Source organism: Rhipicephalus microplus, chromosome 1, assembly GCF_043290135.1.
Source record: "Rhipicephalus microplus isolate Deutch F79 chromosome 1, USDA_Rmic, whole genome shotgun sequence".
NCBI lineage: Eukaryota > Metazoa > Arthropoda > Arachnida > Ixodida > Ixodidae > Rhipicephalus > Rhipicephalus microplus.
In genome coordinates this window covers 108,243,978-108,271,857 of record NC_134700.1, presented here as the reverse complement: position 1 = coordinate 108,271,857, position 27,880 = coordinate 108,243,978, and the positions used below count along the sequence as shown (strand labels likewise).

The following is a 27,880-nucleotide window of genomic DNA, read 5'->3' as shown; positions in this document are numbered from 1 at the left end:
AAACAACGCCAGTGGTTCCGACAACTTCAAGAGACGCTCGAGGAGAACTACCCCCCCCTACCTCCAAGCCAACCGAACGCGGGAGGTCCAAATTCCGGACGAGGGCAACGCCTGGGTCAAGATCAAGGTCCTGGTCCTGCGCAACGCCCCGCGGCCACACCACCCAGTCTCCGGGACCGAGAAGGCGCACTACATCCCGTTCCAGATCCCAGTCTAAGCCGAAGGGTGAGAATGGCCATCAAGGGAACCCGGCATTCACGGTGAGCTGGTCAGACGTGGCTAAAGGGACGCGCCCTGAGCCTTCGGGGGAGACTGCGCATAATGCCAGTGATACAGCAGAGCTGAAAAAAGAAAACGCTGAGCTTAGAGAATTGATATCACAACTTACTCGGGAAATTCAAAGTCTTAAAAACTGCACAAATAGAACTTCTAGTCAAATGCGTTCCGCGGCCCAAGAGCGTCTCGAAGAAATGCCAGATAACCGAATGGACGAGGACAGTACCCTGCCACCTCTTAAAAGGAAAGCTCAGGTGTCTAATGACAAAACTACGGCGCAAAGCTCGAACATTAATCAAACATTGTCCGAAATACAGAAAGCAGTTAAGGAACAGGCAGAGGCAACCAACAACCTCTCGCTTGCAATATCTATGATCATGAATAGACTAGATAAACTCGAAGCTAACGTAGCCAATCTCAACCCTAGGACACCTCCGGTACTTCCAGCTACCAACCTTCCGATAAGCACTGAAGGAAATTCACACTTATCTCAGGGCACCGCATCAGTCGCTATATCAACTAATTTCATGAGGCCTGCCTCCTTTCACCCTCCTCCCTCTTCGATAGCCAACTCAAAATAGGGAAGCCGAGAAAAAGAGACTTAATTATTTGGCAGTGGAATTGCAGGAGCTATGAGGGGAAGAGAGCAGTCTTGCAACAACACCTTAGAGGCAAAACCAAACCGGATGTTCTAATTTTGCAGGAAACCCATGCTTTAGCTAAGCTACCGGGATATCAGGCGATCGGCCCCTCAACAGGGGATATTAGAACACTAACCACTCTAGTAAGGAAGGGACTCGTAGCAATCTGCCACGACACCCACATCACAGAAATTGAACATATACTCGTACAACTTGCCCCTAAAAGAAAAAAATCTCCGAGCATATTTATTCTGAATTCGTACAGCAATCCCACACGCATACGACAACGCTTTCTTCTTCTCTTTAAGAAGGCCGTAGATATAGCGGGACCCAATCCACTCGTCATAGGTGGAGACTTTAACGCTCCACACAGTGCTTGGGGATACGGATACACAAGAGCCAAAGGAAAAACGCTATGGCAGGATATTCAAGAAACAGGCTTAACTCTCATCACTGACCCCGACTCCCCTACGCGTATGGGAACTGGGCTTGCAAGAGACACCACTCCAGACTTAACGTTAGTTCGTAACGCGGGGACCGCTAAATGGAAAAACACATTCGATGATCTTGGGAGTGATCATCGAATATTAGAAATCAGGATAGAAACCATGGCTGCCGCAAAAATTCAGAGACAGATTAGATGGACTGACTGGGATAAGTTTCGGAAAGTCAGAAACGCGAAAAAACAAGACCCTATCAGCAACATAGAAGATTGAATCAAAGATGTCAATAACGACGTCAGCGAGGCAACGCGGAGTATCACTTCAAGTCCACCTTTAGAGCAGATTGATAGCCGTCTCGCACACATGGGGGAGGCCAAACAATTACTGCATAATAGATGGTGGGGACAGAGGCACAACAGGCCCTTGCGCAAGCGCATAGCCAAGCTGAACAAACAGATCGAAGAACATTGTAAGCAGCTAAGCAAACAGCAATGGGACCATGTTTGTAATAGTCTCGATGGCCAAATGAATGCTGGTCAGACATGGCGCATGCTCAAACACCTGCTAGACCCAGATAACACCAAATCAGCACACAAGCAAACCTTGCGTAAACTGGTGCACCAGTGTAACGGCAGTGAGGAGGACTTTACCGCTGAGGCTAGCAACACGTACATTCCCACCATGCCTGTCATAGAGCACGGACCATATTCCGGAGGCCCGAACGAGCTCTTAGATGAGGAGTTTACTGTGGCTGAAATCAGGGCCGCGCTACAGAAGCTAAACACCAAATCTGCACCGGGACCAGACGGGATCACTAACAGAACACTACGGAACCTTGACGACCAAGCCATAGAGAACATCACGCAATATATTAACGAGTGCTGGACCAAGGGCGCTATACCAAAACAGTGGAAAAAAGCTAAAGTAATCCTCATCCCCAAGCCTGGGAAACCCCCCGATCTATCGAATTTACGCCCCATATCACTAACGTCTTGTGCTGGGAAGCTGATGGAACACGCTTTTCTAGACAGAATCAACACTTATCTTGAGGAGAACGAAATCTACCCAGATTCCATGTTGGGGTTCCGCACACGGCTCTCCACGCAAGACGCCATGCTGTAAATTAAGCAGCAGATTCTAGACAACAAAACAAGAGCTACCCGGGCGATCTTAGTGTTAGACCTTAAAAAGCCTTCGACAAAGCATCGCATACGGCTATCTTACATCAGATCTGCCAATTAAGCTTAGGATCAAGGGCGTATAACTATGTCAAGGACTTCCTAACAGACAGAACGGCATCTATCGTAATGGGAGAACTGAGATCTGAGGAAAGGCCTATGGGCAGTGCTGGTACCCCGCAGGGTTCGGTCATATCGCCAATGCTGTTTAATCTCATAATGATAGGACTCCCGGCGCGGCTGAACTCAATATACGGAATACATCATTCTATATATGCAGATGATATCACCATCTGGGCGTGTGAAGGTAGTGACGGAGAGATAGAGCAAAGACTACAAGAGGCCGTCACCACTATTGAGGAGTATCTTGATGGTACTGGCCTCGAGTGCTCGCCAGATAAATCCGAACTCCTCCTCTATTGCCCCACACTGAAAGGCAGACCACCCAAGGGATACAACCGGGACCGTGCTTACGAAGAGATCCAAATTCACACCAAAAACGGCAGGACTATTCCTATAGTGCAACAAATCAGAGTCCTTGGACTCATCATAGAGTCTAAGGGTACAAACGGTGAAACCGTCAAGAGGTTAGTAACCAAAGTCACCAACGCAATACGGCTAATCAAGAGAGTCACCAACAAACACGAAGGCATGAAAGAGGCTAACGTCATCAGGCTTATTTATTCATTCGCCATAAGTCACATTATATACGTAGCGCCATATCTAAACTGGTATACAGCCGAAAAACTCAAAATCAACGCACTGATACGAAAGGCGTACAAACAAGCTTTGGGCCTTCCAGATAGCACCAGCAACGAGAAACTGTTTCAACTGGGCTTACATAACACTTTAGAGGAGCTGATAGAAGCGCAACAGATTGCCCAGTTGGAGAGGCTAGCCAGCACGCGCACAGGACGGAGTATCCTTGCCAGGTTGGGGATAAATTACCATAGGCAACAAAGAAGTAAAGTGTCGATTTTAAATGTGATCAGGGAAAAGATCCAGGTCCCCAATCTGCCCAAAAACATGCACCCCGAATTTAATCAGGGCAGAAGAGAAAGCCGCGCTAGAACTCTGCTTAAGGCCTACGGCAGAGACAAGGAGGCGTTGTTCGTAGACGCAGCGGAGTACCCTAGTCACAAATCCTACGTTGCGGTAGTAATAAACACCGACCGCAAATGCGTAAACGCGTGCTCCATACGCTCGGATAATTCAGAAATCGCGGAAGAGGTGGCTATTGCACCGGCCATAATTTCCCCAAAGTGTAGGTATGCCATCAGCGACTCGCAGTCAGCAATCCGTAACTATGCACGAGGAAGAATATCTCCCGAGGCAGCCAACATACTCCTCCGCAAGGCAAATCTCATATCATCTGAGGAATTCGAAGAAAGGTATATTATATGGTTCCCAGCCCACACCCCGTGTGCGTCCCCCATTCCCAACCTCAACGAGGAGGCTCACCGCGTAGCGCGAGGTCTCAATTACCGCACTCGCAATGGAGCTTCACATGAGGTACTGGGAGGAGATGAGTGGTGGGAGAGGGACAGAATGTTTAGGTTCTGCGACATTATCCAATTCTACCAAAAGTCGAGGCGCAGATTTCCACCACCTAGCACCACATTAGACAGGTCTCAGGAGGTTGACTGGAGGCGACTTCAAACTAGAACATTTCCCAATCCGAAGCTCCTGAATCGCATCTACCCCGAACTATACCCAGATGACTCGTGTAAACTATGTAGCATGAGACGCGCCTCCCTAGAGCACATGTTATGGGAATGCACACAGATAAAGGACGCCAATGCAGTCTCCCCAGAACAGCTTGGGGCGTGGTGGAGAGCCGCGCTGATCAGCTCAGATCGCACAGATCAGATATGGGCCATCCAGCGGGCACGGGAGGCGGCTGAGAGACAGGGTCTCTCCACCGCCCCTGGTGCGGCTTAGGCCCACGCCTCAATCCGCTGGTTAAATAAAGTTTGCTCACTCACTCATCTTCAATTTAACTCCGCTATCCAATATTTTAACTTTGTCGCTTAGAAACGCAGAGTTTCTTCTGTTCATGCTCGCGTCAACGTAACAGCTAATTGTTAGCCTATTTGTTATGGTTTGCCTTAGATCACATCTATCTGGCACATTTTGCCGCAAAACTTATTATTGTAACCACAGATGTGGTTACAACGTCATGCTGTGTACCGAATCAGCAATTCTATCGATGTGGTTTTTAGTATACATTGACGCTTGATTACACTTCAGGAATAGTGCACTCGCGCCAAGGTGGTCACTGGTGGGCTGGAACTCCCCACCGAAATTCTCGCCTGCCCACCCCCCTCTTACACTCTCCTCCAAGAGCAAGCATAGTGAGAACGCGACGCATAGGTTCTGTGCCTCCCTACCCGCCTTAAGGAACACAATTGTCGTCGGTGCCCCCCCCCCCCCCCCCCCAGGAAGAAATCCTGGCGCCGCCCCTGACCCGCGCGCTCAACAGATGATTGCTTTAGAGTACTTGCACAGTTGTTGGATAACTATATCTAAATCTATATATGTGTAGCAAATCGAATACAGTCATATTGGGTTCATTTTAAGCTCGTAAGCTTGTCATTCATTATCAAATATTACAAAAGGTGCACCAATCGTGCAGTGTTTACTTGAATGCCCCACTCATGTTCCAAGTGGGCGGCTGAGACAGTACAGCGTGACCATGTTTCCCAGGGTGCTTTAAGCCACTGGGCCGCGCTGTACAGTGTGGCCCACTGCATTTCAGCGCACTGAGTGACACTGGCCAAGCTGAACAGTGTGTCCCAGTGGCTTCCAGGACAATGTAGTACAGTGGGACACACTGTACAGCGTTTACACAGTCACCTAGTGCGCTGAAACGCACTGTGAGACACAGGAAACGCTGTTTTTATAGGGCCCTGAGCCAGCTTTAGTATTCGTTCAAACCCTTCAACAGTGCGAGCCAGATGTGAGTCATCCCGGCTGCCAGCAAAGAGGCCCTACTCCTGCCCATCCTCAAGAAAAGCAAGCCTACCTCCAAGCCGGCCTGCTACTGCCCTGTCTCACTCACGTCCTCCATGGGGAAGATCACGGACGCCATAGCATGGCAGTGACTCAACTATATCACCGACTCATTCGATTACTGTACTCTGGTGCAGAGCAGATTTCAGGCGAGCCACTGCACTACCGATGTACTCGGCGACGTGATTGCGCCTCTTGAGCACAGCAACACAAGCGGTGTGGTCAGCTACTTGGTCCTACTGAAAGTGTAATCCCCTTTAGACTGCGTACCGCAGGAACCCTCCTGGTCGTTATCTCTAACCTGTTTGGCGTGCATGCATGCTGGAGCACCTCGATGACTTTCTCGCGGGCCACTCTCTCAGTCTTCGTATCGGACCCGTGATCAGTGAAACACACCTCTTGAAGGCTGGCATAACATAGGACAGTGTGCTGAGCCTATTTCTTCTACCCTCGAACTCGCCAGGCTTCCCGACTTCGCCCCAAGGTACACTTTCTGCGAGGTACGGAGAGCCATTCATGCTGGTGACATTGCTTTTTTTTCATTGAACCAGAAGCCTGGCGGGCTCATCTGTTCGGGTCCATGCAGAGTGCTATCAACGCTGATGACGACTCTGTGCGGTTGATGCCCGGCGTGTCCATATTAGGACCCACAGCAACCGGGTCACTGTGTTGGCGTTCGTATCGCTACCAGACAAGGTAGCACAAGATTTTCGCCGCTGTTTGCACCAAACAGAATCAAGCAATCATGAAAAATGGACACATTATCTTGTACTTACCGACAGTTTTGAGTGCACGAAAATGCCTGAAGCGATCAAACATGCATAGGACTGTACGGAGCTTTCACATGTACTTGCCTCTGCCACTGAGGGTTGCGAAGAACTGCGGCATGACAATAAATTATCTACACGATTTCGCAGCGGATTCACTCGCTTGTGTGTCGGTCCAACCTCACGGCCCTAGAAATTCAACGAAGTTACAGCCCGTTTGATGGCTCCTACCTTATAATGCACTGCACATCCTCCGACACCTAACTTCTGAGCCCGCGATGCCATCTAATGACCCTAAGACTCACAATCATCACATGGTCTACACAAGCAGACTTGGGGCATAATATGAACCCTCAATCCTGCATGCCTTTTAGTCGCCTGGACGGCTCGTCTTCACTTCCAGGGGCCTCTGAAATCAGGAAGAGAAACAATCGTTTCGGCATTTCTTGCTGTGCGCACGCTCTACCTTCTAGTTTGTTGAATTTTTTGTTGAATCATAATATACAAAAGATCATCAGACTGCTTGGACCTGTAGCCAATGACTAGTCCTGGGTCGAAAAAGAAATTGTATACAGTGATGCAGGCTTACTGTCACATAAAAAGAAACTAACACTCAGAAACACAGGGTGTTCTACAGTACAAATACAAAGATTTTTTAGCATGCGATCTTCGTGCCAAACGACAATGAAATCTATAATTGCAATAGTGTACAAAGGTGCACCAACGCAAGCAAATCACTAAAGTGTACATAATAACATAAGCAAGACAATTCAAAGACATATTTAGTAATCGACAATACCAGTATCCGTATTCCCAAATGCAATACAAATACAACATCGGTTGCTAGGCCACAACAAGATTCACAATCCAGAACAGCGGCATGCCTATTGAAAATTGCACACACAAAATAACCATCCAGCTCATATGATGTTTCTGTGGCTGCAACGCGACATGCCAGGAAACGAAGAATCGCAAAGTTAGCTCGCATCATTCAAGCTTAGATAACTTTTTTTATAAAAGTGTTAAAATTTTGGGCTTTCTTTATTTCAGGCGGCAAGCTGTTCCATATTTTTGCTCCTATAAACAGCAACTGACGCTCTCCATACGCGTTGTTTGTGGGGGGCAGATTGAAGTTACCAGACGCAGCATTTCGAGTGGGCCAGGAAGTAGTGTTAGACAAGGATGCATCAAAAGAGCTGTTGTGCCGTATGATATTTTTTACGCAGCAGGCTTTATTTGCTTTACGCAATGCACACTGTGTATTACAACAGTGTTCAAGTTGAAAAGACCAAAAAGTATATATATATATATATATATATATATATATATATATATATATATATATATATATATATATATATATATATATATTAAAATTGTTTTTGCGCATCCAGTGCTTTCAGTGCTTTGTATGCATTGAGAGAAACAACGGAGGAACGTGCGAGAATGTTTATTGCTTCCAACGTTTTCGCAGGAGAACCTGCCTTCGTCAGAGAGTGTGACCCACTACAACACATCCCTGACGAAGGCAGGCCCTCCTGCCGAAACGATTGAAGTAATAAACTTTTTTTCGCGTTCGACCGTCGTTTCTCAACGCATATATATATATATATATATATATATATATATATATATATATATATATATATATATATTATGAGCATCATTACTCGTTCCATCTTTTCATCTGTACATACTCATCATCACCACTCCAGTTTAGGTTGTGGGGCACATACTCGAGACAATAAAGAGGAGTCTTGAGGGTACTGGACGCCATCTTACAAGTGGTGGAGAGTGCTGCCCGATTTCTGCGTCCTCTCGCGCTCTCGGACAACCCCAGCGTCGTCTAGAACACATCCCTGGAGCTCCGTTCAGGCTGCCGCTTAAACGACCTGGGCTCGGTAATGTCGCAAGCCGACCAGCCCAGCGCAGCAGCTGCGCCACCGCTCCCAGAGCCAAGAAACCCTTCTCACCTGATCACCAGCCCTCAAAAGGATCCTCCACTGTTCGCAGGGCTTCCGGGTGAGAACGTGGAAGACTGGCTCGAGGAGTATGACCGCGTGTATGCCATCAACAACTGGGATGAGCCTGCGAAACTCACCTATGTTGCATTCTACTTGAGTGGCGTCGCAAAAACGTGGTTTTTAAACCACGCTACAGATTTTTTGACATAACCCGCCTTTACGCGCCAGCTCCGCCAGATCTTCGCCAACCCGTCAGTGCTCTCAGATATCCCCAAGGAAAGGCTTGGTGCACGTGTTCAACGCCCCGGCGAGCCTTACACTTCTTACAGTGAAGATGTTTTCGCCCTTTGCCGCCGCATCGACAACCATATGGCGGAAAACGACCGTGTGCGCCACCTGCTAAAAGGTATTGCGACTGTCGCTTTTAATGCGCTTGTGGTGCGGAATCCCCAGACCGTAGCCGATGTTGCAGCTACCTGTCAGCGCCTCGAGGAGCTTCAAACCACTCGGGTGCAACCTGATATGCCTGATGTCAGCTCGAGTCACGACACAACAGAGCTGCGTGCATTGATCCGCTCTATCATCCGCGAGAAACTTCATGCACTGGCTTCACCTCGCAACCTTGATATTCGAACGGCACCACCTGCTACTAGTTTACGTGACGTCGTGAGGGAGGAACTGGCCTTGATCACAGGCACACCAGTTCCGAGCTCACATCCCGTGCCCACGCCAAGTTATGCTCACGTTGCTGCGACTACGCCTGCGCCCCACCAAAGCCTGGCCTCGATGAGTGTCACACCTGTTCCGAGTTCATATCCTGTGGCCATGCCAACTTATGCTAAGGTTGCTGCTAGGACACCTGCACCCCAGCACAGCCCAATGCAGCTACAGCGCCCAATGTGCATGGTTCGCTCAACTCGCTCGCACTGCGACAATCTTCCCAGCTTTACAACACCTGGCGCACCACACGACCGACTTGCTTTTATTGCGGCATCCGTGCTCATATTGCAAGGTTTTGCCGACGCAGTCAACAAGACGAAAGACGAAGCTACAGTGACTATGAACGGGACGACTTCTACCCAACTGGACCACCCTATCGCCGACTGTATTAGAACAGCACACGTTGGTCGCCGTCTCCGCAGAACTTTGCCTCGGTTGGCAGTTCCCGTTTCTCACGTCGTCACTCACCTTCACCGATGCGGCGTTCCCCCTCTTCCCTTCGACCTTCTACTTCGATTCCCGACCGCCAACTAGAAAACTAAACAGTGCAGCTTCGGGACAAAAGCTGCATCTTTCGAACTGCGTCAAACTCCTCCAGACCGCTCATCAAATGCTTTATTGGTGTATGTTGAAGGTATACAGACAGAGGCACTAGTAGACACAGGCGCATCACTTTCCGTAATTCGCGCAGACTTTTGTGCCAGCTTGAAAAAAGTTAGGACGCCATACGATCGCCCTCCCCTTCGTTGCGCAGATGGAGTCCCTATTCAGCCTTCAAGTGTTTGTACAGTCCGCGTTTTTATAGATGGCATCCTTCACCACATTCAGTTTCTTGTACTTCCTTTGTGCACTCACAAAGTCATTTTAGGACGGGACTTTCTTTCTTCGGCATCAGCTTACATATCGTGTCGTCAGCGAGTAATTGAAATGTCAGCTACTGAGAGTTCATCCGATGTCGATCCATACAGCTTCCATCTCGTTGCTACCACTGATTGTTTCATTTCGCCAGGAGATGAACAAAATCTCGCCATCACATCGGATATTATAGTTAATGGTGACGTGTTCATAGCCCCATCAGTTCGCTCCAAACCGGCGGGGTTTACCATAACACCCGGCCTTGTGCGGTTTAACGACAGTAAAGCATTGGTCACCGCCTTGAACCCAACTTCATAGTCAGTGATAATGCCCCAAGGCACTGCTGTGAGCTGCTTCGCTGACAGCGAGCCTTTCTCGCTGGTTCCCCTTCACGCAGAATCAACGCCTTTGTCCGCTACAACTGATATGAAGACTGCCACTGTTGCTTTAAATGACACCATAAGTCCTCACCTCACTGCCGAGCAAAAGAGAGACCTCTTAGACCTTCTCCAAACGCACAGCCGTTTGTTTGACGTACATTCTAAAGTTCTGGGCCACATCTCCGTTGCAGAGCACAGCATCGAAACCAAAGGCAGCTCCATTGTACGCCGCCCATACCATCTGTCTTCGGTGGAACGGGAAATCATTGAGAAAAACGTCACCGACATGCTCAAACGGGATATTATTCGAGCTTCATCCAGCTCTTGGTCGCCTCCTGTTGTATTGGTCCGGAAAAAGGATGGCTCTGTCCGCTTTTGTGTTTATTACAGAGCGCTCAATAGGATCACGAAAAAAGACGTATATTCGTTGCCACGCATAGATGATGTCCTGGACTCCCTACAAGGCGCAGAATATTTTTCCAGCCTCGATCTCCGATCCGGGTATTGGCAAATACCTATGCGCGAAGCAGACAAGGAAAAACATCGTTTGCGACGCCTGACGGTCTTTACGAATTTAACGTCATGCCTTTTGGCTTATGCAACGCTCCAGCAACATTCGAGCGCATGATAGATACCGTCTTACGTGGTCTCAAGTGGAAAACCTGCTTATGCTATTTGGACGACATCGTAATTTATTCTTCTACTTTTCCTCAGCACCTTAAGCGTTTGGACGAAGTTCTTACATGCATTTCGAACGCTGGGCTACAGCTCAATACAAAGAAGTGCCACTTCGCCACCACAAGCATCAAAGTATTGGCTCACCATGTCAGCAAAGACGGCATTCGACCCGACCCCGACAAGGTTGCTGCCGTAACTAGTTTTCCACGTCCGGGCAATCAACAACAATTGCGAAGTTTCGTGGGCCTGGCATCTTACTTCTGCCGCTTCATCCGTCACTTTGTTTCCATTGCGAGGCCGTTACACAAGCTTCTGACGTCAGGAGCGGCTTTCACATGGACTGACGAGTGCGAAAGTGCTTTCCAAGCCCTTAAGCGTGCTCTGACATCAGACCCCGTCCCCCGTCACTTCAATGAGAGCGCACCCACTTTCCTTCACACAGATGCCAGCGGCCATAAATCGGTGCCGTCCTCCTCCAGCGCGACGACACTTCACGTGAGCGAGTAGTTGCCTATGCCAGCCGCGCACTAACACCTGTGGAGCAGAACTACTCAATAACTGAGCAGGAATGTCTTGCTGCCGTTTGGGTCATCCAGAAGTTTCGACCTTATCTGTATAGACGCCACTTCACTGTCATTACCGAACACCATGCCCTATGCTGGTTGTCCTCGCTAAAGAATTTGTCTGGGTGACTCGGTCGCTGATACTCCGTTTGCTAGAGCACACTTTTGACGTTGTGTACAGGTCTGCAAAACAGCATCAGGATGCCGACGCTCTCTCTCGCTGCCCTCTGCGACTCCAACCACGCATCCTCAATGCCCCTCAGGTGATCAAGCGGCTTCCTCTGCACTCACGTTATCACCCCTGGCAGTTGATGGGACACTATCTTTAAACAGCAGCGCTCAGTTTGCCGCGTGTCAACGTGACGACCCATACTGCAACCGCATCATCGGGTACTTGAATGACTCGTCTTCTTCACCTAATGCCAGACTACGTCGTCAGCTACGGCAGTTCAAGCTAGACAACAATGTACTACAGCACTATACTTGCAATGCGGATGGGCATCGGTGGGTGCCAGTACTTTTCCGTTCACTGCGAAAACAAGTTATCGAAGTACTCCACGACGACCTATCAGCTGGACACTTGGGATTTCAGAAGACCTAAAACCGCGTTAGGAGCCGTTTCTTCTGGCCTGGTCTTTTTACCTTTGTGGCTAATTATGTCGCTTCTTGTGCACTGTGTCAACGCCGGAAACGGCCAACTTCTGCTCCTGCTGAATTATTACGACCCATTCTATGTCCCGGTACAACTTTTGCGGTTGTCGGAATAAACCTCGTCGGAGCACTTCCCGTAACGCCAGCGGGCCACCACTGGATCGTCACAGCCGTCGACTACCTCACACGATACGTGGAGACCGCTCTTTAGGCAGTAGCTCCACCTCAGACGTTGCTGCCTTCTTTTTAAAAGTCATTGTGTTGCGTCATGGTGCACCTCATACGTTGTTGAGTGACCGGGGCAATGCCTTCATGTCGACAATTTTTGACGAAAATCTAAAAACTTGTGGCACAGTTCATAAGATCACATCCGCTTACCACCCGCCGACAAATGGCCTGACAGAGCGATTCCACCGGACTCTAATCGGCATGATATCCATGTACATCGGACCGAACCACGATAACTGGGACAAAATTTTGCCGTTCGTAACGTTTGCACACAACACCGCTGTTCAACGAACCACCGGGTATTCACCTTTCTTCCTCGTCTATGGTCGTGCGCCGACATTCACTATTGACGCCTCTTTCTTCAATGTAACGACAAAAACGTCCACGACTACGCCAGAAAATTTCGTCTCCAGGCTCGCTGACGCACGGCAACGTGCTCAACTCAACACGGAGGCCAGTAAACTAGCCCGCAAGCAACGCTATGACAGCTCTCGTCGAGACGTCACCTTCCGTCCTGGAGATGAAGTACAACTTTGGACGCCTGTTCGTACACCCGGGTTGTGTGAAAAGTTCTAGTCACGCTTTCTTGGACATTACGTTGTTAGTGAACGAACATCTCCTGTTAATTACCTTCTCACTCCCATCGAGGGTTCCTCGGACCGTCGTTACCGTGCATCCGAGATAGTTCACGTTTCACGCCTTAACCCTTTGTTCGCCGTACCTTTCCCGCCTAAGTCTCAGCCGGGCCGGCCGCTCAAGTGCGTGGGGAAAATAAGTGTGAGCATCAATACTCGTTCAGTCTTTTCATCTGTACATGCTCATCTTCGCCACTCCAGTTTAGGTTGTGGGGCACATACTCGAGACAATAAAGAGGAGTCTTGAGGGTACTGGACGCCATCTTACAATATATATATATATATATATAAATATATAAATATATATATATATATATACATATATATATATATATATATATATATATATATATATATATATATATATATATATATATATATATATATATATATATATATATATATATATATATATATATATATATATATATATATATATATATATATATATATATATATATATATATATATATATATATATATATATATATATATATATATAGTCCAGTAGATCCTAGCGGTCACAACGTGGTTCATTTCGACGTTTCGGCCTAAAGTCTGGCTTTCATCCTGATGAAGGCAAGACTCTAGGCGAAATAAACCACGTTGTGACTGCTCACGGAGGATCTAGCGGGTGCCCATAGCGCGACCGCTATGGGCACCAAAATGGCACCTAATTATGCGAACATATTTATGGGAAAGCTGGAATCTGAAGTTCTTGCACAAAGTTCCTTGAAAAAAATGTTATACAGAAGAGACATAGACGACATCTTTCTTATTTGGACCCACAGTGAGGACGAACTTCTCAGCTTTATCGACACTTACAATGCTGTACATCCGAACATACACTTCACACACACATACTCGCAAGTTACCGTAAATTTTCTTGATGTTACCATAACGATAGAAGAAGAGAAGCTCTCTACAAACCTATATCGCTAACCAACGGATGGACAACAATACCTTCATTACCAAAGCGATCACCCACGCCACTGTAAAAACAGTATTCCATACAGCCAGGCTCACCGGTTTAAGCGAATCTGCTCTAGAGACGCTGACTTTGACACGAGCTCACAGAGGCTAAAACTTATGCTCGAGAAACAAAAATACCCCCCACATGTAAATAATGACGCTGTTCAAAAAGCGAGAAAACTAAAGCGTGAAGACTTACTTATGAAGCGACCACCACGAGAAGACCCACAATGAACAAACCTCTGCTTGACTTACAGCACAAACTTCCCCAATGTAAACAAAATCCTTAAACGACATTACAACATTCTGGAAGAAAGTGAACGTCTGAAACGCGCATTCCCATCCGCTCCAGGTGTCGTTTACCGACGACCACGTAACCTCATAGACACCCTTGTCCACTCCCGAATTGAACATCACGCCCCAATAATTCATAACGCCCTTGTTTAAAGCCACGATGTCTTGTATGTAAGGCGATGCGAGAAACAGACAAAGCAACCAGCACGCAATCCAAGTTTTCGATCAACATACGAGGATACCTAATATGCGATTCCTCTAATGTGGTATACCTACTCGAATGCAACGTGTGTGTTATGCAGTACATCGGACAAACAGAAACACCATTTAAGATTCGCTTCAATAATCAGAGAGCCCATGCGAAATGAGCCCCAAGTCTACCTCTATCAAAACATCTCAATCTTCCCGACCATTCATTCGACAAACTATCAGTAACGCTCTTAGAGACGGGATTTAATTGAAATCCAGAACGTGAACAACGAGAGTCATACCTTATCTGCCGATTTAACACCCTCGATAGAGAAATAAATGAGAATCCTGGTACACGTGCAGCAATTAAAGCATTAGAAAACAATAACGGCAACAATGAAAATAGTAACTGAGTTCACGGCACTGCAGCTGCGAAGGGCACTGGACAACCCAAAACAATTCCAAGTGTAACTACTCTTCCTAAATGCAGCTGTCGTCTGTTTTCTGTTTTATTTTACTACCCAATCAATTGTGCCATGCATGACATGCCCAACAGCAACCCTGTGCACAGCCGGGAGGCCCCCACTACACGCGTAATTTAGAAGCGGGCAAGGAAGTCGCATTGCGCCTGCTTACCAGCCTCTACCGTAATACGGGGCACCCCTCTTTTTACGACGAAATGTTGACAGGGCGCCGAGTAGTTAAAGGCTTAGAACTTCCTAAAATTCCCGTTTACCAGCCTCTGCCACAATACGTGGCCCCCCTCCTTCTACGACGAATTGTTTACGGGACTCCGAGTAGCTAAAGTCTTAGGACTTCCTAAAAAAGCTCTTTTTTGCCCCACACCAAACCGCCAGTGCCAGGAAGCGCCGTCTGGCCGGGAGGTATGCTTTAGTGAAAGGAAACATACACAGACCGCTGACATCAGAAAGGTGAAGGGGAGAAGGGGGAGAGAGATGAAGGGGAAGTGGAGGGAAGAGTGGAGGGGGGAAGTGGAGAGAAGAGTGGAAGGGGGGCGCCCGAGCGGAGTCCACCGTATAATATTCTTCTTCTTCTCTTTTTTCTTCCTTTTCTTTTCTTTTTCTTTTTTTCCTTTTTTCTTTTCTGTCTTTTTTCCTCTTTCTTTGTCCTCTGATTTGAGATTGTTTAAAGCTAAGCACCAACAAACTGTATCTTTAATCCTGATGAAGGCCAGACTCTAGGCCGAAACGTCGAAATAAACCACATTGTGACCGCTCACGGAGGATATACTGGACTATATGCAACGCTACGGCCACTCAACCACCATGCCTGCCTACACAAGACCGGCCACAGGCGCACCTCCAGTCGAGCAGGTCTCACGGAAGTTCCCTAAACATGCACCAACATCAGCCATCATCGGAAATTCGCAAACAAGATATTTACATCGGCATTTCAACCCGCATGAGAAGACGACACCTGAAATCATTTCCTTCCGCGGAGCCTCCACATTCGACATCGAGAAAAAGCTTGCTGGCATACTACGATCTGTGACCACGCTCCTTTTTCACGTCAGTACGAGCGAGCTGGCGTCGTACGGACTAGAGAAATCGCTACGCCGCCTTCGCCGCCTAGTGAACGACACGCTTCGGACACGCCAGGAACTCGAAAGGCTCGTTGTTTCATGCGTGCTGCCCCGTTACCTCAACCTACACCTGGAACGATCGAACGAACAATTCGTGCACCGCTTCAACCGGGACACTCGTCAATTCAACGAGACAGTCAAGGCCTACTGCCGAAGACCCAGCAAGGTGTCATACATCGACTACTAATTCGAGCAGTTGCCACCAAGACGCTTTCTTGCAGCGGATGGGCTTCATCCGAGTTTTATGGGTGCCGCTTTGATTGCCGAAACCCTCAAGAAAGCACTCGGTCGCGGAGACTTCGAATCCACCACGGGGTGGTCGACTCAACCAGCAGCTCCCGTGAATATAAGTTCAACATAACAAGGCACCCACGAGAAGACTTCTGCATATCAACATACACCAGGAGCCCCACACCCACCCAACATCACAGATGAGTTCCCGACGATCAGCGAAACTGTGACTCCCGCGAGCCACAAGCACCCCCTCGCCATCAACAGCGAACCACTACTAGGGGGGAAGTTTGCTGAAAAGCCAACACGCGTCCCTCCATTGCGGATGTCGAGACCAAAAACACTACACGACAGCACCACTACACCACTCCTCAAAGGGAAGCCTGCCGAACTACGAAACCACGTCCCCCTATTGTGGACCCCGGAACTGCTAACGAACACGGTCGCCGGGAGCCCAACGCCGAAATTCTCCCTACAACGACGAAGGCCTGCCGGACATAACTACAACCTGCGCACCTCATCAGTGCCATCCCTGCACCCAAAAGAAGATTGACTTCTGAAATGTAAGTCGAGCTCATCGCTTCCCAGTTGCAGCGCCACTTTCCTTAAAGTACGAAAACTTGCTGACAAACGAATTAGACATGAAATGCATAAATCAACATTGCAAGTGTACCTTCGTGCTAGAACAGCTCCCAAGGGTATGACACTCTCCCTCACACCAGCCGCTACAAATCTAGATGAACACGACCAAATAACATGGAAAAACGTCCTCCTTGAGGCAAATCTTAAATTAACAGAAATCGCTCTTAATCACAGTGATAAGACGGTAAAGAAACTGGTCGCTATGACCAACTAATTCTCCGCCACAACACTTTATCGAACGAATAAATCACACGATTAACAGAATTTGAACAGAATAAATACCAAGCCATCATGACCACAAATATTCATAAACTCAGAAGAGACCTTGTGCCCAAATCCACGTTCCCTGATATAGTTCCTTATCACTACAACACCACCACCCAGGAAATCACTAATTGTACAAATGAGCACCCATCTAGGAACACACCCTGTGACACTGTGGTTGTAAACTTATCGGACACGAGCTTGTCACCTGACGAAAAAAAAACTGCTATCTAAGGGACTAAGCTTCTGCCCGACCACAAAATTTTTCGGTGAATTCCCCTTGCTCCGAGACCTCGACAACTTCGCTCGAAGCTTAAGGTTGCGCGAATATTTCTTGGACAGGCCTTCTAACCACGAAACAATTCACCGTCGTAAATCAAATGATTGGACACCGAACAGTAATCGAGACAAGTGCTTGGACCTTTGTATCATCGCAGTACAGAAAGATATAGTAACGAATACTACAGACAGAAAGGAAACCGAGAAAACTGAACAAAATCTGAAAAAATAAGTATGAAAAATTTGGCATCAAGGACAGACATAACAATAAAACCCGCTGACAAAGGAGGAGCCATTGTAGTCATTAATACAACCAACTACTTACAAGAAGCATACCGCCAACTAGACGACTCAAGATTTAACGAACGCCTCCCAGGTGACCCGACAGACGAATACAAACGTACCGTATCAACAGAACTAAAGAAACTGTTGGATGCAGAAAAGATAACCAACACTGACCACAAACTGATGCGAGCAGCATACCCTCGTCCAAATCGCTTCTACATCCTCCCGAAAATTCATAAACCTGGTAACCCAGGTCGACCAATCATATCAGGCATCGGTACAATAACTGAACCCATATCAGGGTACGTGGACAAACTAATAAGCCACATTCCATGCACCCTCGCGTTGTACATAAAAGACACCACACATTTTCTTCAAGACATTGCAGGTCTCTTTGTGCCGAAAAACTCATACTTGGTTACTTTTGATGTCTTTTCATTATATACAAATATTCCTCACGATAACGGCTTAGCTGCATTACAAAACATGTACCCAAACCATAGAAAACCTAACACCCCAGATTTCTCTGTTATTGCAACTTCGACGAGGATGGTCCTCGAATTATATTCATTCAAGTTTAACCAAGAGTATTTTCGACAAATCAGCGGGACCGCTATGGGCACCAAAATGGCACCTAAATATGCCAACATATTTATGGGAGAGCTAGAATCTGAATTTCTTGCACAAAGTTCCTTGAAACCAATGTTATACAGAAGATACATAGACGACATCTTTATTATTTGGACCCACAGCGAGGACGAACTTGTCAGCTTTATCGACACTTACAATGTTGTACATCCGAACATACACTTCACACACACATACTCGCAAGTTACCGTAACTTTTTTGATGTTACCATAACGATAGAAGAAGAGAAGCTCTCCACAACCCTACATCGCAAACCAACGGATCGACAACAATACCTCCATTACCAAAGCAATCACCCACGCCACTGTAAAAACAGTATTCCATACAGCCAGGCTCACCGGTTTAAGCAAATCTGCTCTAGAGACGCTGACTTTGACACGAGCTCACAGAGGCTAAAACTTATGCTCGAGAAACAAAAATACCCCCCACATGTAATTATTGACGCTCTTCAAAAAGCGAGGAAACTAAAGCGTGAAGACTTACTTATGAAGCGACCACCACGAGAATATCCACAACGAACAAACCTCTCTTGACTTACAGCACAAACTTCCCCAATGTAAACAAAATGCTTAAACGACATTACAACATTCTGGAACAAAGTGAACGTCTGAAACGCGCATTCCCATCCGCTCCAGGCGTCGTTTACCGACGACCACGTAACCTCAAAGACACCCTTGTCCACTCCCAAATTAATACATCACCCCCGAATAATTCATGCCGCCCTTGTTTAAAGCCACGATGTCTTGTATGTAAGGCGATGCGAGAAAGAGACAAAACAACCAGCACGCACTCCAAGTTTTCGATTAACATACGAGGAAACCTAACATGCGATTCCTCTAATGTGGTATACCTACTCGAATGCAACGCGTGTGGTATGCAGTACATCGGACAAACAGAAACACCATTTAGGATTCGCTTCAATAATCACAGAGCCCATGCGAAATCAGCCCCAAGTCTACCTCTATCAAAACCTATCAATCTTCCCGACCATGCATTCGACAAACTATCAATAACGCTCCTAGAGACGGGATTTAAATCAAATCGAGAACGTGAACAACGAGAGTCATACCTTATACACTGATTTAACACCCTCGATAGAGGAATAATTGAGAATCCTGGTACACTTGTAGCAATTAAAGCACTAAAAAACAATAACGGCAACAATGAAAATGGTAACTGAGTTCCCGGCACTGCAGCTGCGAAGGGCACTGAACAACTCAAAACAATTCCAAGTGTAAGTACTCTTTCTAAGTGCAGCTGTCGTCTGTTTTCTGTTTTATTTTACTACCCAATCAATTGTGCCATGCATACCATGCCCAACAGCAACCCTGTGCACAGCCGGGAGGCACCCACTACACGCGTAATCCAGAAGCGGGCAAGGAATTCGTATTGCGCCTGCTTACCAGCCTCTACCGCAATACGGGGCACCCCTCTTTTTACGACGAAATGTTGACAGGGCGCCGAGTAGTTAAAGGCTTAGAACTTCCTAAAATTCCCGCTTACCAGCCTCTGCCACAATACGCGGCACCCCTCCTTCTACGACGAATTGTTTACGGGACTCCGAGTAGTTAAAGGGTTAGAACTTCCTAAAAAAACTCTTTTTTGCCCCACACCGAACCGAAGGTGCCAGGAAGCGCCGTCTGGCCGGGAGGAATGCGTTAGTGAAAGGAAACATACACAGACCTCTGACATCAGAAAGGTGAAGGGGAGAAGGGGGAAGTGGAGGGAAGAGTGGAGGGGGGAAGTGGAGGGAAGAGTGGAAGGGGGTGCCCGACGGAAGTCCACCGTATATTTTTTTATCTTCTCCTTCTCTTTTTTCTTCTTTTTCTTTTCTTTTCCTTTTTTTCCTGTTTTCTTTTCTGTTTTTTTCCTCTTTCTTTGCCCTCTGATTTGAGATTGTATAAAGCGGAGCACCAACAAACTGTATCTTTAATCCTGATGAAGGCCCGACTCTAGGCCAAAACGTCGAAATAAACCACGTTGTGACCGCTCACGAAGGATCTACTGGACTATATATATATATATATATATATATATATATATATATATATATATATATATATATATATATATATATATATATATAGATATATATATATATATATATATATATATATATATATATATATATATATATATATTTATATATATAAATATATATATATTACGGAAACAAGTGTATACCTAAGGGCTCGTTTGTCGTGTTTTACACAATGATAATGAGATCTAACAGACAATAATGCCAAGGAAGGTATAGGGGAAGTTATTAGGCCAATTGTAATGTAAATGAGAAGAAAGAAAAGCGGGTGACAAGATAACTTGCCGAGGGCAGGATCCGAACCCGCGACCTTCGAATAACGCGTTTGATGCTCTAGCACTGAGCTACCACGACAGCTGTCCCCCCAGCCACTTTATTGGGTATCTATGTCAATTTAAACGTGAGAGTGTCAGTCAGCGCCTCTAGTAGTCATTGCGGCGAGTGTGGTACACTCTTTATTAGCCTGTTTGGCGTCACGTAGCACGTGAACTTATTACTTACTGGCCGCTGACCAATAGTCCCCCGTATGCAACCTAGAGGCACCAAGTCTGCCAGTACGAGACCCTCGTTAGTGAATAAGGGAAACAAGTGCATTCTTAAGGGTTCGTTTAATGTTATAATGTTATACACAGTTATACACAGTTACACAGTTATAATGAGATCTAAAAGACAATAATGCCAAGGATTGTACAGGGGAAGTTATTAGAACCAATGGAATGTGAATAAGAAGAAAGAAAAATGGATGAAAAAAGAAGAAGCCGTGAGCCGTGCTCACGGCTGGTTATTTTCTTCATCCACTTTCCTTTCTTCTTATTCACTTTCATTGGTTCTAATAACTTCCCCTGTACAATCCTTCACATCCTTTACATTACTGTCTGTTAGATATCATATATATATATATATATATATATATATATATATATATATATATATATATATATATATATATATATATATATATATATATATATATATATATATATATATATATATATATATATATATATATATATATATATATATATATATATATATATACGTCTCTAATTTCCACAGGCGCATATTTTGTGTGTACATAGGACGCACAAGAGACGCCACATATCGTTGCTACCACGTTTTCTGAAAACACCTTTTTTTACCCTGCATCCAGGCCTCACTGTAGAGGCATATGCAATTTTCGAAAAATGTTTAGTGCATTAGCCAAGGCTCTTGAAATCTTCTGCCGAAACCTTAAGCGAATATAGCGAAAGCGCACCCCACGCCATGACGCAATTTTTATTTTGCAGGAAGAAATGGTCCTCGGTTATACACTTTTCAATATTACGACCGACTGCAACAATGTGCTGTCGTAACCTTCTACGACGGTGAGTTAAGATTCTAAATATACGCTACAATGTTTTAAGTTATCTAGTTTGCTGCAAACGTTGCGGAGAGGACTTAGATGGTGATTTAACTGCATAAACAACCAGAAAGTTATGTGTCATCTTTCTGTGAAAGTACTGCCATATATGTCAGTGTCCTCACGAATAACTGGTATACCTTATGCTCACTGAAACTCCAGCAGACCGATGAGCGTAAAAACAAGGTAGTCTCCACATACGAAGTCTTCAATGAAAGTGGTCCTCTTTCATATAATTTTCTCGCCACCTTCACAAAGTCTTTGTTTAGTTGAGATACATTTAAATCTGTAACCATAGATGTGTGGTCCAGTGAATAGGCACTCGGTATTTCAGCGTAACACCCAGAGCTCAGAATTCAGAAACGCTAAAATAGGTTGATCTTCTTTAAAGACGGAATACACCAAGCTTATTTAGAGATCGATGTATGTGGTGGGAATGTTGTACGCCAAAAAGCCGACTTCAGGGACTCTACATAGATGTCCTTTCAAATGTGCCCCGGTCACGAGCACTTCGTTTTCCGATAGTCGATGTAATATTTATCGCGGACTTTTCGGCAATCAGCACATTTAAATAGAGCAATCCAAACTCTTGTTGAGGCTACAAGTGATTGCAGGTTGTCACAACTCACTGATGCTAATATATGAAAGCCTGGCCGTTCATATTGCCTGTGGTAACAAAAGTGTTGATTTGTTAAGCAGTTGGCTGAAGGTCGGGATAACAGCGTGGGTAAAGGATTTTTAAAATGTTAGAAGTGAGGATTGTGCAATGCGATATAAACATGAAATGTTTCAGGTGCAGTCAACTTTGTTAATATTGTCGGTGAGCTAGCTTGTTTGGAAGCAATCTGACGAAAAAAAAAACATTGCAGGACGACAGACACGGAAGGGGCAGACATATGCCTGCTGACTCGCAAATAATTTTGGTTTACCACAGTGCATGAAATTAATAGGGCATAAAATAAATAAAGTACAATGCCAGGCGATCTTGATTTATAGGTTGTAGTGGAAAGTTCGTCAAGGTGGTGTCTATACAAGTGCCCCTGATGGTGGTGGGGCACTTGTATAAAATGCATAAGAGTACGTTACGCGACATAGTGTGTTGGACTAGCCGGTTGTCGTGCATGACGTGCACGTCAAAGGCTCCAATGAAGTTTGTATTCGGTTTCGTATAGCAGCAGAGTCCTGACGGCGAGCCCCTGCTGCAGCCGCATTGCGAGCCCTCCACGTCATCTGCTTGGCTTCTGCGGTGTTCATTTGGGGTAACAATATTGACGCGCACTGAGTAATAACTGGCAGAAAAAAGAAGCGTGCCGAGAGCGAGCTTATTGTATAGAGGTGGCCAGCTAGCGGTCTCCTACCAGAGCACACACCGAGAGCGAGACGGGAGCGAACGTCACTTCAGCAGCGGCGCGCTATCTAGTGAGTGCTCTTGGAACGAAGAGCACAGCTGCTGCTCTAGTGGGAGTAATGAGCACAAGCGTACACACCGGCACGACGTCCGTAGACACCCCCCCCCCCCGCTGAAGGAGCAAGCTCCTAAGGACCATTTAAGCGTGCACATATCCCTGAGCCTTCTCGGGATTAATGTGGACGCCCAAAAAAGGGGAAATGGACCAGTGACCTCTTGCATCATGCCGCACCACAGATGCTTTCACAGTGCACGCACAATGTAGTCTACGACATGAGCGTTGTACTCCAAAACACTTCCGGTCACCTCATTTCCCAGCTCCTAATCTGTGAACTGAAAACATGTTTTCAAGTTCTTTTCAAGGGTAAAGAAAGTCTCTCTTTCGTTTTTGGCATAAAAGGAACGAGCATAAAGTAAAAGAGAATGTTTTACACTTTAAATATAGCTCAAAAGAATACTTATTTGAATATATTTTGCCAAATAGGCAAAGAAAACTAGAAAATCAGCTGTGATGCAATTATGACACATCGATAAACAAAACCAGATGTCGTCAAGGGGCTGTGTTTGTAAACATTGAAATGGTCTATACTTCTGTCACGCGGTCAAGCTTGTATCGAGCAGATTGACAGGTGCTAGGAGGAAAAAAATTGTACCATCTCCCGATAAAAAACGCCAGGCCTGAGTAGAAGACGCAGCGCAGCCACAGCGAAAGCTAGAAGAACGGCCTTTCAGAGCCTTTGCGAAACACTCATTGAGTATTTACTGCAAGCACACTTGCTTGATACAAACTAGGGCATTAATAATAAATTTTTGGGTAGTAGGCTGGCACTCGCTATGCTATTATTCGTCATTCTTTTGAGAAGCATGGCATCCGCTAAACACTTGCAGAGAATTTTGTGCCAATTTTCCATGCAGTCGCTGACGACGATGAGGATTTATGGCAGAAGTTGGCATGAGCCACCCTTAATAGAGGAACGAAACCAAGCTTTTGTAACGAGTTGAAGCATTGGACAGCCCACTCGCTACGCCATTCACATTGTGCGACGGCTGGTTGTTCTTTCGCTCTTTTAAAACACTTTATAGGTCGTATCAACGCGATTGCTTTCCCGACATCAAGCCTGCATAAGGAAAGTTTGCCAACAAGTCACAAGTAAGATTGCAATAAAAATTTTGCAGAGAAAGAAAACTTCAAGCCGAGATGGCCTTATAATTTTACATGACGTTTCATAAACTTCTTACTCCTTTTCTTGAAGCAGTTTTAAAGAAGGCTATAAACTTGGTGATCTTCCTGCTTCCTCTTATCAGGCCCATACTAGACTCCTACCAAAAAGCGGCTATAGTGAAGATTCAAAAAGAGTAACTGAATATAGGCCTATATGTTTGGGTAACGTTGATTATAAGGTATTAGTAAAAATCCTCTTGAACAAATTGCAAACAGTGATTACTTAGTTTGTAGGCACCCATCAAACATTTGAAATAAGACGCTGTTTTATACAGACGAATGGCTCTGTAGCGCGATGAGTGCTTGAGTGCATTGTTGGTAGTATGAATCAGGTAGTTCTTCTTCAGATTGACCTTTCTAAGGCTTTTGATAAGGTATGACATATTTTTTGTTTTGACTACTCAAGCATCTCCAGTAAGGGGATCTATTGTACAATGGCATATCACTATGTTATGAGAAGTGCACAACAAGAATAATCGTGAATCGTGCGCTTTCAGGATTATTAGAGGTAAATTCATCAATGTGTGAGTGTTGTCCACTTTTGCCTTTACTTTTTGCCATATACTTGGAACCACTTTTCCTAAGTGCACGCTTCAGCTATGGTATTAAAGGATATAGAAATGAAGCCGAGGAAATTGAAGTTCTAGCCTACGCAGATGACATTGCGTTTTTCGGCGTATATAAACCCACTGTTCAGTAAGCAGTAAACACCACTGTGTGTTTCAGTGAAATTTAAAGAGTAATTATAAGCTTTGATAAAACAAGTGGATTTAGGCTTGGCGCGTGGGCACTAACTCCCTTGGTTTTCACAAATATACGTTGGACCGGAGCTCCAGTTTATTATCTTGGTGTGCCTCTTGATAAACGCCATAGTAGTAGCACTCATTGAATGTCCGCCATAACCACTATCCGTAGAAATGTATTAAGTTGGAAAGAACGAGATCTTTCCATTTTTTAGAGAGCTAAAGCATGTAACATCTTTTTGCATCAAAGCGTGCTACATTCTGCAAGTATTACATTGCTCTCGCGTACACATCAAGTCATTTCACAGGATAGTTGCCTGCTTCACTTGGAATTCTTCATAGGAAGCCATGCGAAGAGACAACTTTTTTTTTTCACTTAAGAAGAGGGAGGGGAGGGGGGCTCGGTCTTGTTCATTTGTTTGTACGACAACTCGTGATGCGATTTCGTTACCTTAAAGGGGACCAGCAACACTTTTTGAGCATGGCCAGAAAGCACTGCCTATCGGTAGTAAAGGCTCCCGACAACGCAAGAGCGAAATATTATAGCACCACACGTGACCTGTAATCCACATGAAATTATCAGTCAGCTAAATATTGCTTGCTCTTCTCTCGCCAAATCACAGAATAAGCCAAAAAACCACTCGTAGTAAGCCCATCTATTAGCGATTGGCTGATTTGAACATGGCATGCTCAGTCGTTACAGAGATTACCGTGGGAGGCCCCGACTTGTCCACGCGTGCGCGCCCGATCACACCTAAAAAAGCCGCGCATTTGAAAAACAAAGTGGCCAAGGTCACGAGGCACGCATGACGTTATTTTTTGCGCCTGCTATTCCACCCTGATTAGCTTCCAGCACTTTTGTCGGGACGAGAGAAGAGAGAATACAATCGCAGCATGCGACGAATTTTAAGTGGGAGGCATTTCTTAGCTAACTTCGGCGACTTTGAGCGTATCTATCTATCTATCTATCTATCTATCTATCTATCTATCTATCTATCTATCTATCTATCTATCTATCTATCTATCTATCTATCTATCTATCTATCTATCTATCTATCTATCTATCTATCTATCTATCTATCTATCTATCTATCTATCTATCTATCTATCTATCTATCTATCTATCTATCTATCTATCTATCTATCTATCTATCTATCTATCTATCTATCTATCTATCTATCTGTCTATCTGTCTGTCTGTCTGTCTATCTATCTATCTATCTATCTATCTATCTATCTATCTATCTATCTATCTATCTATCTATCTATCTATCTATCTATCTATCTATCTATCTATCTATCTATCTATCTATCTATCTATCTATCCAGCCACCTACGACAATTAGCTCTCCTGGCCGTTTCGATAGTGGTATCGATACCAAATTCGGTATGGCCTAATATGACTGTATGAAGAACATATTTGACTAGTCATAACATGAAATCATGAACTGTATATCATTAGTGTCATGATTCACATTTGATGGTCCGGCTGCTCTTGCAGTGGTTTTGTTTACATGGCATGTTGCAAAATTGATTTGGTATGACATGATTGCATGGCGAACACAAGCAGCAGACCCTAAAATAAAAATGAGGACATACATGTCATGTATTAACATGACTACATGTCAAGCTCATGATACGCTCATGGCCGTTTCGCTAGCGTCACATATACCTAATTTGGTATTACAGTACGTGAATGGATGACGAAGGTGTGTGAATAGTGCAAACATGATAATCATGACATGCGTGTCAAGTAACAACATGATAACATGCCATGCTCATGATGTGCCGGCGGCCATTTTGCTAGCTTCCCTTACATGAAGTTTTGTACAATGAGACGTGAATAAATGACGAAGGCATGATACTGGTGCAAACATGATATGCATGAGATGCGTGTCATGTAACAACGACTACATGCTACACTCACGATGTGCTCGCAGACGTTTCGCTAGCTTCACATGCACGAAAGTCGGTATTACGTGTCGCCAATGAACGACATAGGTAAATGACACATCCAAATAAAATAACCATGACATGCTTGCCATGTCACAAGATGACTACATGCCGCACTGATGATGAGCTCGCGGCTATTTCGCTAGCTTCACATATGCCAAATTTGGTATTATGTGAAACCAATGGATGACGAAGGTATGTGACTGGTGCAAACATGATAATCGTGAAATGCTTGTCATGTGAAAACATGACCACAAGGCACAGTCAAGGCGCCAATACATTTCGACGTGACGCGGTGCGCGTGCTCACTGGCGTTCACTTCGTCGTGTCACGCCAGGCGCTGGCCCTGCCTTATACTCGCAGGTGCACGCCGTGTGGCGTCGCTTTGACGCATGCGCGTTTCAGTGCGTCCGGTGTCCCTCCGTCACGAAAAGAGGAAGACGCAGTGTGGTCTGGGTAACGCTTCAGCGTGAAATAAAGCAGGCTGCATTTCTCACCGATTACCATCGGGACGCACCGACGTACGCTCGTCGCGCCTTGCGTCAGACTATAGAGTGCTCGTGTGTTGTTAACGTAGCGTCACTGCGCCCAGCATGGCGCGCTTCAACGCTACATTAGAGAATGTTAGACCCTTCATGATGCGCTCGTAGCCGTTTTATTAGCTCCACCCATACCAAACTTCGTGTTACGTTACATCAATGAACGACGATATATATGAC

At 45.6% G+C, this 27,880-nt stretch overlaps 1 protein-coding gene across 6 annotated transcripts in view; it reads left to right on the top strand.

Annotated features, from left to right (window-relative positions):
- The window catches only part of LOC142796415 (uncharacterized), a 157,212-nt gene that overhangs the window by 89,344 nt on the left and 39,988 nt on the right, over positions 1-27,880 (top strand). For all 6 annotated transcript variants that reach the window (XR_012893826.1, XM_075886951.1, XM_075886928.1 and 3 more), the window contains one exon: positions 21,723-21,800. Coding sequence is in view for 5 of the 6 variants with exons in the window: in XM_075886951.1 (XP_075743066.1) it covers positions 21,723-21,800 (78 nt within the window). In the remaining variant the exon portion in view is untranslated. The remainder of the gene's footprint in view (positions 1-21,722; positions 21,801-27,880) is intronic.